The sequence below is a fragment of the Solea senegalensis genome, linkage group LG1 (assembly GCF_019176455.1).
Source record: "Solea senegalensis isolate Sse05_10M linkage group LG1, IFAPA_SoseM_1, whole genome shotgun sequence".
Lineage (NCBI taxonomy): Eukaryota > Metazoa > Chordata > Actinopteri > Pleuronectiformes > Soleidae > Solea > Solea senegalensis.
The window spans coordinates 30,135,805-30,148,021 of record NC_058021.1 but is presented as its reverse complement, the minus strand read 5'-3'; the positions used below and the strand labels follow the sequence as shown (position 1 = coordinate 30,148,021).

The 12,217-nt window shown below is 39.6% G+C and overlaps 2 protein-coding genes across 3 annotated transcripts in view; one reads left to right on the top strand and one right to left on the bottom strand.

Moving 5' to 3' along the window:
• Positions 1-1,131: 1,131 nt before the first annotated feature.
• Positions 1,132-12,217, bottom strand: part of nphp3 (nephronophthisis 3) — a 31,664-nt gene continuing 20,578 nt past the window's right edge. For both annotated transcript variants that reach the window (XM_044046681.1, XM_044046676.1), the window contains 7 exons: positions 4,967-5,036; positions 3,588-3,673; positions 3,380-3,451; positions 2,131-2,285; positions 1,885-2,001; positions 1,458-1,567; positions 1,132-1,381 (listed from right to left, as the gene is read on the bottom strand). In XM_044046681.1, the coding sequence (XP_043902616.1) occupies positions 1,267-1,381; positions 1,458-1,567; positions 1,885-2,001; positions 2,131-2,285; positions 3,380-3,451; positions 3,588-3,673; positions 4,967-5,036 (725 nt within the window). In that variant the 3' untranslated portion in view covers positions 1,132-1,266. The remainder of the gene's footprint in view (positions 1,382-1,457; positions 1,568-1,884; positions 2,002-2,130; positions 2,286-3,379; positions 3,452-3,587; positions 3,674-4,966; positions 5,037-12,217) is intronic.
• On the top strand, positions 7,217-10,670 carry ackr4b (atypical chemokine receptor 4b). Its single transcript, XM_044046690.1, has 2 exons — positions 7,217-7,343; positions 8,993-10,670. The coding sequence occupies exon 2, from the start codon at positions 8,995-8,997 to the stop codon at positions 10,108-10,110; it is 1,116 nt and encodes a 371-aa protein (XP_043902625.1). The 5' UTR covers positions 7,217-7,343; positions 8,993-8,994; the 3' UTR covers positions 10,111-10,670.

Genomic DNA, 12,217 nt, shown 5'->3' with positions numbered 1-12,217 from the left:
TATAGTATGTCGTCCAAAATTGGTCAAAAAAGTCATAATATAGTATGTCATCCAAAACCACCTAAAAAAGTCATACTTTAGTATGTCATCCAAAATCACCTAAAAATGTCATACTAAAGTATGTCGTCCAAATTCGGTCAAAAAAGTCATAGTATAGTATGTCGTCCAAAATCGGTCAAAAAAGTCATAGTATAGTATGTCGATCCAAAATCAACTAAAAAAAGTCATACTATAGTATGTCGTCCAAAATCTGTCAAAAATGTCATAGTATAGTATGTCGTCCAAAATCACTCAAAGAGGTCATACTATAGTATTATGTCGTCCAAAATGAGACAAGAAAGTCACACGATAGTAGGACCTGCTGAAAAGTGACTGCACCCTGTAACTCTTGTTTGGTAGTGGTTACATTCTCCGTCTTTTCAGCATGAACAGTAGAGGAAACCAGTTTCATGTACAGTGAATTTGGTCAATATCACTCCTTGCAATAAAGAATTATAGGGTACTGTCACTTTTCATCACTTAGGCCCTTCATAACAGAGAATGTTATGCAGAATATAAAGGATGAATGAATTAAATATATTCGTTATTACCCACCTCTGATAGCACTTAATGATTTCTCATTATGTATTACATGATTGCTATCTAATATGACGTTAAAACTTTCTACATTGTTTTCTGCATTTATTTCCTAATCTTCATAAAATCATTGAGACTGAGGTATTGAAATGTAACTTTATTTATAGATAAAAGTGGCACAGTAAAGCATCTACCCTCATGACAACTGGCTTACATTATGAAAACATCAGGTTACTTTTTTCCGTTCTTTTTTGTCTCATTTTGGACAACACACTATACTATGACTTTTTTGTGTGATTTTGGATGACATGCTATAGTATGAATTTTTTGAGTGATTTTGGACGGCATACTATCAGATGACTTTTTTTATTCTCATCTTAGTCAGTCTTTCAGAAATTGAACCCACTACCTCAGAATTTTAAAGAACCACTTTCACCAACTGAGTTACCTCCTCAGACATCGGTGCCACATTTCATAGAGCTATAAATTATTGGCACTGAATGTTGGTTCAGTGTCCGGGATATTTTTTAAAAAAAATTCAGGAATTCATTCATATACATCTGTTTTACATGTTTATTATAATAATAATTCATTTAAACACACCTGTGTACATTTTTTGCTAAATGATTAGATAGTTCATGGTCAAGTGTCATCAGAAGTCAGTTAAGACAAAATCTTAAGGGAGGCTGATTACAGTTTGGCCTGTGTCTTCTTAAGTTGATCCCTCAGTTCCAGAAGAGCAATGGAGGAAAGGTGCACCTCATCTGGTCCATCAGCCAGACGCAGAGTCCGTGCATAGGAATACCTGAACAAGAACACTGGTGTCATGAAGGGGATTTACTTGATGTTTAGACTCATTTTGTGTGACAGAAAATACTCACATATGTGCTAGTGGGAAGTCCCCACACACACCTGCACCACCGTAAACCTGGATCGCACAGTCCACCACCTTACAGGCCATTCTGGCTGCAGCCACTTTAATCATGGCAATCTAAAAAAAAAAACAGTTGAAAAAAAACCAGCTTTTTCTCCGGCTTATCATAATCTGAATATAGTTTTCATTTTTCTCTTGATTTGAGACGGATTGTTCTTTTAAGAGGCTGGGGGAGCTGCTCACATCTGAACTTCATCTTCTGTCGGCAGAGGCGCATTGAGTTAAACAACGTTACTGAAATTAAACATTATTGACACAGGCATGTACCAAATCAAGAGTCTCCAAAACACAAGCAATAAATATTCAATTAAAATGTTTGCCGCACTAACATCTAAAAGACCTTGAGTTGATGACAGAACAGCTCTTGTCCTTACCTGTTTTCGAGCAGCCCGACTCCCCGCTGTATCTAGTGCGTGAGCAGCGTGGAGAGTCAGTAGCCGCGTCTGTTCAATCAAGATACGGCATTCTGCAATCCAGTGAGCAACAACTTCCTGTGTCACACACACACACACACACACAATAACACATTTTACTCAAGTTGTGTCTCAGAATTTGTCCACTAGGTGTCAACAGCAGGACAGATAAAAGCTGGAGTCATTTCTGGGCAGTTGTTCACATACATGTTGGTACAGCTTTTTCCCAAATGTGCGCCTGGTAGCGGCGCGCCGGCAGAGCAGCTCTAGCGCCATTTCTGCCATGCCGACAGCTCTCATGCAGTGGTGCAGTCTGCCCGGACCCAGACGACCCTGAGCAATCTCAAATCCCCTGCCTTCTCCTGAACACACAGTAGGGAAGATACCAGAGCCATTCCATTAACGTATGATCACAGAGGAGAACATTTAAGCCATCCTGTACTAGAAACCTTCCTAGAATTAGGAGCAGCGGGTAACCACTGAGCAGCAGCGGTTTACCTGGTGGGGACTCCAACTAGCAACCCTCTGGTTACAAGCCAAGTAAGTTCCCTTTCCCCAATCAGATATTGCTTTGTGTAATAATGATATTTCATAATGACAAGAAACTCACTAAATAAAAGGACATGTAAGTAGAGTGGTCAGAGTGTGGGACTGGGAACAGATTGGGATCACATTTGCTTTTGCTCCTATTCATTTTATATTTAGCTCAAATTGACCAATCTGTGGTTGATTACATATATGATCGGTCTGCACCATCATCATGTTCCCTGTACTGTATTCACTATCGTTGATTATGACATTCATTTACAAATCCATGGTGGAGCTTTTGACTGTTTCCATTGAATCTAGAACAAAGACAAAATGTTTTTTGTCTGAGGTTGTGAGTTCAAACCCCCATATAAATCTTATCATTACAGCAGAAGCTATTCTTGCTGAGCGTTATCACATTTTCTTGGTGTTTTTAAGTTGTGAGATTCAAACTTATAACCATGGACATGCAAATCATCTTCTGATGGACTGAGCTATTTTACGGTTTATCTCTGAATTTCTTGGTATTCTTTAGTTTCTCATCTTAGTCAGTCTTTCAGAAATTAAACCCACTATGTTTACCAAAACCCACTATGTTTACCAAAACCCACTTGTTTACCAAAACATAACATTTTATTTTTGAATCCTTACAACAAACAGGGAACATGATGATGGTGCAGACCGATCATATATGTAATCAACCTCCTTTGCAATAAATAGAACACTCAAAAAAAAAGAAAAAATGCAAAAATTGTACATTAAAGCTAAAGTGCATGCACACAAGGGTGTTCCTAGCACTGCTAGTGTGTTGCTCTATTTCTGTCTCATGTGACTTCAATAAAGATAAGGAGTCATGAGGTCATATTAACACTCCAGGTCTGCTTCTTACAAAGGAAGAAAAACAACACACACAGTGATAAAGACTTACCCAGAATAATGTTGGAGGCAGGGACACGGACATTTTCAAAGTGCACTTCAAAGTGGCCTCCGTGTATGGCATCTGACACACAAAGGGAAATGGTTCAAATTTTTTAGTTTAGTACACGAAGCATGTTTGTGTGTGTGTGTGTGTGTGTGTGTGGGGAACAGCACCATATCAAAAGCACATGAAGTTGTAATAACATGTTTAAACCGACCGTCCTGTCCAAACACAGTGAGCGGTCTGACGAGCTTTACACCAGGTGTGTCCATGGGAACGAGGATCATGCTGTGCTGGCCGTGCCTAAGAAACACATTAATAATCATAAGACACATTATATTCTGATTATTATCAAACAATGATTGTTCTGATCGGGTCTGACTTATTTGTGTGGAAACAATGAGCGTCTATTCAGTTCGGGTGGGGTTTTGTTTTCCCTTTTTCTTCTCATTACGATCCTAAACACTTGTAGCTGATGAGTGTTGGATAACGATTAGTTTCAATTACATGTCATCTACACAATTACCTGACAAGCATCAACAAGATTGAATTGATGTGTTTTTAAGTGGCGACATCAAGCAGAAACTAAAATACTAAGATGGAACTGCATGCTGGGAAGTGCACCTTGTCCCAAACAAAGTCCAAAACGCTGAGGGTTTAGTGATAGAGGTTTCAATTCCTGAGGCAATAATGTGTAAATGTTTGCTTAGTATATCAGAAAACGATAAAAGAGTAAATCATACGTTATTTCTGAGGACAACAGAGATTGAAGCCATTGTTGCGGATGTTGATACACAGTAGATTTATCATAAGAATTTAAATGACTCTGATGGATCTTTCATTAGAGAAGACAGAGTTTTAGTTCAGTTAAGAACAGAAATCCTTGCCCTCAGCTGGAAGTTGGCAGATTTAGAACTGGTCAAGTTTGTATACAGTGTGGTGAAGCTGATAACGAGTCACAATTTATTCAGTATTTTCCTAATTGTGATGAATTGAGCACACCCAAACTGAATGAAATGCCTTTTCAAAATCAAGAAATGTTCAGGTGCACTTCACAGTTAGGGTCCGTACAGGTGTTGGAACTCCTTGAATTTTATTGCTGCATTTTCAAGGTTTGAAAAGTGTTAAAATTGTGGATTAAGTGCTTGAAATGGTGATTGTAACAAATAGCTCACTAACTGAAAAGTTTGCTTATTGGAACAAGGAATACAATAAGGCGAAATTAAAAACTGCTCCTTGAGCATGTGTGACTTCAGTATTATATAACCAAATTGTGGTTGTTCTGCATAATCTTTAATGACATATAAAAGTGAAATGATCATTTTGATCATTTTATTACAGCTGTAAGGTGCTGGAAAAGCAACTATTCCATTATGTCACTATACAAGGTTCATTTTCCATGTGTTGGCTGACTTCCTGTCTAAATCCTGCAGAAAAAAAATAAATCAGAAAGTATTTGCTTAATATTATTTGTTTCTACTCTGGCTTGCTGGTCTGTTTCTTTAAATAATGGTGTCTTGTAAGTGTGTTTGAGCAGGCAGATTTAGTAGCGTTGATATTTCCTTGACATATTTTGTATATTACAATTTTACTGACCTGCTGCTAACATCCTGGGAAGAACTCCTGCACATTACAATGGCCACTCTGCACTGAGGATTGCCAGCACCTGCCGGGAACAGTCAGACAACAGTGTGATTAATTTGTATTCCTCTCTATTCACTGTCTAACAAACAAACAATGGGGACAAAAACCCTTTCACAGTCTTGAGTCTGTCCTTAACCTTTCCGTGACCAGAGTGCGATGGGAAACAAGACTAGGAAAGTACCAAACTCAGACGGATCTGGTAACAGATTGATGGTGTGACAACAGCCTGCAGACACAGCAACATGCCGACTTTCAGTTTTAAATTCTAGAAAATGTTCTTTGTAATTAAAGAAATCTTGTTGGTGGAGATAAGTTGAGTTGTGCAACATCTGGAAAGAAAATCTTTTATGGTGGCAAAAACATAACAAGACCTGTAATCTGGATGAGACTTAGTCTGATCCTGCGTACACATAACACATTTCGTTCAAATGCAATGAGGTTTGACAGAGATATTAGTTTGTTTTTCTTCTCTTACAGTTTTGCTCATTATAAAGTATGGGAAATTCATTTAAAAATGTTGTAATTTTTTGTGACATTGACACCGGGCAGATTCTTAACCATACTTGGGTAACCATCTACCCGGTAAGTTAAGAATGAGTAACTTTTGCACACACAAAAACGAGTGATGGTGAATTTGTCCTCTGCATTTAACTGATCCTTATTTCACTCCAGTTGTGAACACACACAAGCTGGGTGCAGGAGCAGTGGGCAGCACTTATCTGCGCCCCAGCCCTTGACCTGTCCCGAGATTGAACCAGCGACCTTCCGGTTACCAACCCAATTCCTTTCCTCTTGACCATGGGCTGTCCCAAGATGGGAAGAAAGGAAGTTGCTGACAGAAAGACAAACGTACAGACTAACCCACACTGATGAAAACAACCGCCTTAGTGGAGAGAACAACGCACACACACACACACACACACAACAATGACCACTAGAGGGCAAGATATACATCATTGTAATCAGATTACACAAAGCAAATACAGTGGCGACCGAGTGATGATGTGGACTGCTGCAGTGAATAAATGCACAATATTTAGGCTGTGAATTCATTTTCAGACTCAACAGTAAAGAGATGAACAAAGTTGTGACCATGGCTCTCGAGGGCACAGTGACCAAACAGTCTGCCTTCCTGTTTATTATTTCAGTCAAAGTGGGGGAACTGTCCCCTAAAGGACACAACATATGGACACCAGACACAAGACACAATGAAGGGCTCTGATTCCTGGCATGAGGGTAACAGGATGCATACGCTTGACCACACGAATAAATACAATCCGACAGATGTTTAGCGTTTAAACTCGGTGTCTGATTAAATAAATTAAAACATAAGACGTTACTCTACCACTGTATAAAAATACAAAAAAAAAACATTATAATTGACTCCACCTAGAAACCACAAATAGGTGAGCCTGTTTGGCTGGAGGGCAAGGTACATTTTTTTTTCTTTGTTAACCTCAAAGTGAGGAGCCCCCCCCATTCCTGTCACTCGACAGTCATGCCTCTACATGTGTCATCACTGGAATGAAAACAAAACCTTCCCAGGTCCGAAATCAATCTTCCTGAGAACATGACAACAATATATTTGAAAACATTATGTCAGGATCTAAGCTATTATACTTTGATATAAAGGTTAGGTATGAAAGCAGAACACCAATTCTGAAGAATCTTTAAAAGGAAAAAAAAAACAGGAAATACTATTTTTATTCGTCTCAGGAATCCACAACACTGTGATGTCATTCATGAATTTTAAGTGGAAAAAAACAACAAAACCAGAATGTTTTACTTTAGATATGTTTAAAAAAAAAAATTTAAAAGAAAAAAGTACACAACATTCCAGCAAATCACACTAACCATACCATACCCTTTACAAATGGGACAAACATGTCCCTGACATGTGATTTCTATTTTTTTCTTGCCCTCACACAAACAAAAGGCAGCCAATAGGACACTCCCTGTGTCACCTCAGGAGCGACAAATAAATAAAGCTCACAACTTATCTCAAGATTGAGAAACTGCTTCTCTTTCTTATGTGCTTTGTAAAAACATAATACACACCGATAGTGACATTGGGGATTTTGAATAGTAATTTTAGCAACAAGACACACTCGCACATACACGTACTTCATGGAGAGTTAGTGTGCTGAGCAGTGTGTCAGCAGTAAAGGGAGAGGGGTGGGCGGAGAGAGAGGGAGAAAAAGAGTCAGTCACTTCATTCCTGCACTGCCTTCAGCTTCTCTCCTCAGGATTCATAACAACCGTCTGTCTACGGATGAAAAAGGATCAATAACCTCAACTTCACTGATCTCACTCAGGGAGAAGACATAAGGTAAGAAAATCTATCACCACCTTTATCAACATTTTCACTACATGACAAGTCGCACTGTGACTAGAAGAACACAAGTTTGAACACAATCTTTGCCAGATTGTGATATAAAATGTTCTTTAAATGCATTAACATTGTTTTATATGTTAGTAGAGTTCATGTATTTCACTATTTGTGAGTTGTTTTCAGGTCAAGTCCAAGTTTCACTTTAATGTAAAACCAAGAGTCAAAGTCCTGAATACTTTATGACATTATTAAAAATGACATTGAGGTCATGATAACAAGCTAAACTGACGTGTATTGCATTTTCCTAGCTGTGTTTTTTTCCCGATCAATAACACGTTACTATCCAAGGTTCACCTTAATTACTAGTCATTTATCAAAATAATAAAACTCCTTTTCTTTCTTTTTTTTAAACGAATTAGCTGAACATAAACTAAAATGCCAGTCTGTTACAAAAATAATAGGTGGATAAAGTAATCTAATTGCATTTTTTTACACACACACATTTATTCCAAATGTCCATGTATTTCCAAATTATCTAATTGATTAATTATAAATGACCTAAATTTCCATGGCGAATAAACCAGGCAATTGAATTTATGAAAATCAAATAATCCAAAGAGCAGCTATTACACAAAAATGTAGCAATCTCCTGAACAAATACAAACCTCAGCTGTTGACTGCAGAGAAATACTTGGCATTTTTCAGTTTTCCTATGAACATCTGTTTCAGATGTCCAGCTCCTCCCCTTTGGGAGTAAATGACTTATTATCTAACCAATCTTAAAAAATCTTCACAACACAATCGTCATCGTAATCTTTCAATGTGACTTGCCAGAATGTTCCGGAACAGAAAACGTTCAGTGCGTATTATCTTGCCTTACAGTCAACGATCAGCACATGACGTGTTTCGCCGTTGGATGTCACTTTCCTAAATATCACTTATGAGCAAATTGAAAAAACAAAAGATGATAATGGATCCATCAGTTTCTCCATTTTAGCAAAGGTTTGTTCCCAGTGAGAATTATCTGTTTTTGATCAGAGACAAGAGTCAACATGTTCACTCCCATACACAAATCTTTATTTACTAGTCTTCAGGAGACATAACAACTCCATCTGGAGCGAACGACATTCTCACTTCCATGGGACGTCCTGTTGATGAAGCACATCCTGGATTTACATGTGTTAGGGGACCTCGGTGACGCTGGCATGTTATCATAATCTCTCCATCCACATAATTCCCGTAGATCTCAACTTTTGGCTCCTACAGGCAAAACGTCATTAATCATTAAAAAGGCAGAGGAAACCGGAGCTGTAGGCATAGATCGCTGTAGGCATAGATCGCACACACACTCGCTGATATGAGGGTTTTGGGGGGTTTGGGCGGAATCTCTCGTTTTGTTCCCCTAAGAGTCGTATTGAATGGGGTTATTCAAGCCAGCAGACAGTTCAGACAGACAGGGATTAGGCCATTAGGGAAACCATGCAGGAGGGATTCCTTTAATGCAGGATACAGACAGAAGTCTTTTGTTGTTTGTGGCTTATAAAATGTTCTTGTACCGTTATATAATGCAGGAGTTTGGTCAATAATGTGAATCGCTTTTAAAGGGAAAAATTGAAAATGAACTCTTCATCTTCTTTTCTGTACAGCAATGGAAGACTTTGAATATCACGATGAAGACGACCCCAGCTTTAATGACAGCTATGATTACAACTACGAACACAGCGTCTGTGACAAAGAGGCGGTGCGTTCTTTTGGCAGCGTCTTCCTCCCGATCATCTACACCCTGGCTCTGGTGGTCGGTCTGGCTGGGAACACACTGGTGGTGGTGGTCTACACGTCAAAGCTACGACTGCGAACCCTGACGGATGTGTGCATCCTTAACCTCGCCATTTCTGACCTGCTGCTCCTCTTCACCCTGCCCTTCTGGGCGGCTGACGCTGTGCATGGCTGGAAGTTGGGTTCAGAAGCCTGCAAGTTCATCTCATTCCTCTACAGCACAAACTTCAGCTGTGGTATGCTGATGCTGGCGTGTATCAGTGTAGACCGCTACCGCGCTGTAGCCTACAATCCAACAGGCAGGAGTGGAACAGGGACGCGGTTAAGGAGACAATGGCTTGTGGTGTGCATAGTGTTGTGGGCCGCAGCCAGCATTCTTGGCCTGCCTGAACTGATCTTCTCCACTGTGAAACATTCCCATAACAGAATGGCTTGTAAAGCGGTTTACCCAATCAGCATGGCCCGACCTGCAAAGGCTGCCCTGGAGCTGCTGGAAGTGACCCTTAGATTCTTGCTTCCGTTCTTGGTCATGGTAGTTTGCTACTGCTGGGTAGGACGGGCCCTCAGTCAGGCAGTTGGGGTGCGGCGAGAACGCAAGTGGCGCTCACTGCGCGTCCTGCTGGTTGTGGTGGCCGTCTTCCTGCTCACCCAGCTGCCTTACAACGTGGTCAAGCTTTGCCGAGCGATGGACGTCATCTACATGCTCATTACGGACTGTGAGGTAAGCAAGGGCCTGGACCGTGCTAGTCAAATAACAGAGAGTCTGGCGCTGACCCATGCTTGCATTAACCCTCTCCTCTACGCCTTCATCGGATCCTCCTTCAGGGGACATGTCCTCAAGGCTGCAAAGCACCTTGGACAGAGACTTAAAGGACGCCCACGACATGTCATTGAGGAGCCGGCAGTGGAGATTTCACTCAATACACACAATCAAGCACAATCACAATCTGGTTCAGACGACCAAGAAACAAGCACCTTTACCATTTAAGACTCAAAACATCTATTTGCCTATAAGCACCTAGACAAAATGACAAAGGTCTATGTATATATTTTTACATATCACAGGGTGGTTTACATGCAGTGTCTATTTTTCTGGGCATGTCCTTGTTGCATTGAGATGAAAACATTAACTTTTTTTTTTTTAAATGCAGCGACACTTTCAACATTTTGTTACTCGGGCCAAAGAAGTAGGTCAAACTGGTCTCTGTTGATTCTGAAACGAACCCGTCATCATCCTCATGAAGCTCCTAAATCAACTGAAGCAACTAAATCAAAAAAAAAAAGAAAAAAAGGATGCAGCCCCTCTTTGTTTCGATTAGTTTTCTTAATTCAGTCAGGCTAGTCATTAACAGCAATTCCCACATTGCTATTGTTCAGTAACAAGAGACAAGGTAGAAGCATGACCCACAATGAGTTGCATGTGAACAGACCTTTAACAGTAAATCTATATGCACCATTTAAGTATATAAACTAAGCACTACATATATTAACTACATAACATTTCATGTAAATTACGTATTTTGTATTAATAAAACAGATTTTCAGTGATATACAGTAAATCTATTAGCATCTGTTGCAATGAAACTCAGCTGAAGCTCAAGATGCAAGTACGACTCAGGTTCCTCACGAGTCACAACAAATCCACTTGAGCATTACAGTCTACGCTGCCGTCTACAAGACCATCTGCATCTCATTTCATTACATCCTGTGGCTCTGGGTTGAAGTAAGGGGTGGCTAAATTGCTAAATCGGTGACCCAGTGAGTTGAAAAACATTTGGCAGATGAAGACAGAACCACAAAACAGCAGGGGGGAATCCTCCAAAGAGCACAAACAATGATTCGTAAAAGGAAAGATGTGTGAAAGGTGGTTTTAATCCAATTATCTTGTTTGGGTTTTTTTTAAACAAGATGAATTTGAATGTGCCAAGGTTTTGCAATGGAGCGAACCACCTCCAAATGTGGTTTCTGTGGTTGGACCTTAGGATGCATGGTGCCATTCAGACCTGTACTTAGCGCAGTCTAACCACGATCAGATCACTTGGGGCAGATGTTCATACTAGGTCTGAACATGGTCCAAGGCATTGATCTACAATGGTCCCTACAGACAACTACAATGGTCCCCAAACACATCTAATGTAGACAGTGTTGGATAGTTAACAGTGCAATGTCTAAAACTGTTTACAACACTAGAGCTAAGAAAGACAGGGTTAATCTAAATACCTGATGGGCTTATAAAAAAACAAAGGGGTGGACATAGCATGTTTTCTTTGTTTATCATTCTTTCCATTTGCTTTCAGCTCTGGACAAAAGCCTCCGTCAAATGAACATAATGAACAAGTTGTAACTGTGAGTTACCATCTCTCCACTGTAATGCCTCACGGCTTAGATTTGTGGGAACCTGAAATTACAAACAAAGTTTGGGCTAAGCTTTCATTTCCTCAGTAATAATAGTATTAAGTTGCAGTAAACAAGGAACTTCTAAATCTCCAGTGAGCCTTAACCTAGTAGACATCATTTCAACCTTCTGTTATAATTTTCATGGGTATAATATTAAGAAAGCATCATAAGCAGAATACGAATATACTACTACTACTCAGTATCTTTGTGTAAGTGTGGGTAAACATTCACGTCTTGAACCGTAAGCTTTCTATGCAAACAAAACAGAACAGCCTTGCTGAAATACATTTGATACACAAACCCTCACAGACAAAAAGATGAAATGGCAATCGGAGTGGGAGAAAAGTGTTTACATCCTTTTTGGAACGTGAAGGCCAACAAACCTCACTGACGCATTTGGGTAAGAGAAGGGTGAGTAAGTCTCATCGTTACATCACTAATTTAAAATAATTTGTTTTTTACATCTTAACATTAAACATCAAGCAATTAATCTTCCGCGATAGTTTAACTCGTAACATTTTCTGAGAACAAGTTACATATGTGTACTTCTCTTCTGGTTTTATGTGTTTAAATGTGGAAATGCAACTCTCCCACCTTTTTGCACAGAGGCTGCCACAAACACAAGAAACAGGAGAAAAGCAGAAAGGACATTGTGTTGGTACATGTTGGTGACGGGGCACATTTTCATTCAAGTATTT

Excerpts from the sequence above, each read along its gene's own strand:
- ackr4b (XM_044046690.1), top strand. The coding sequence starts at position 8,995 with ATGGAAGACTTTGAATATCACGATGAAGACGACCCCAGCTTTAATGAC.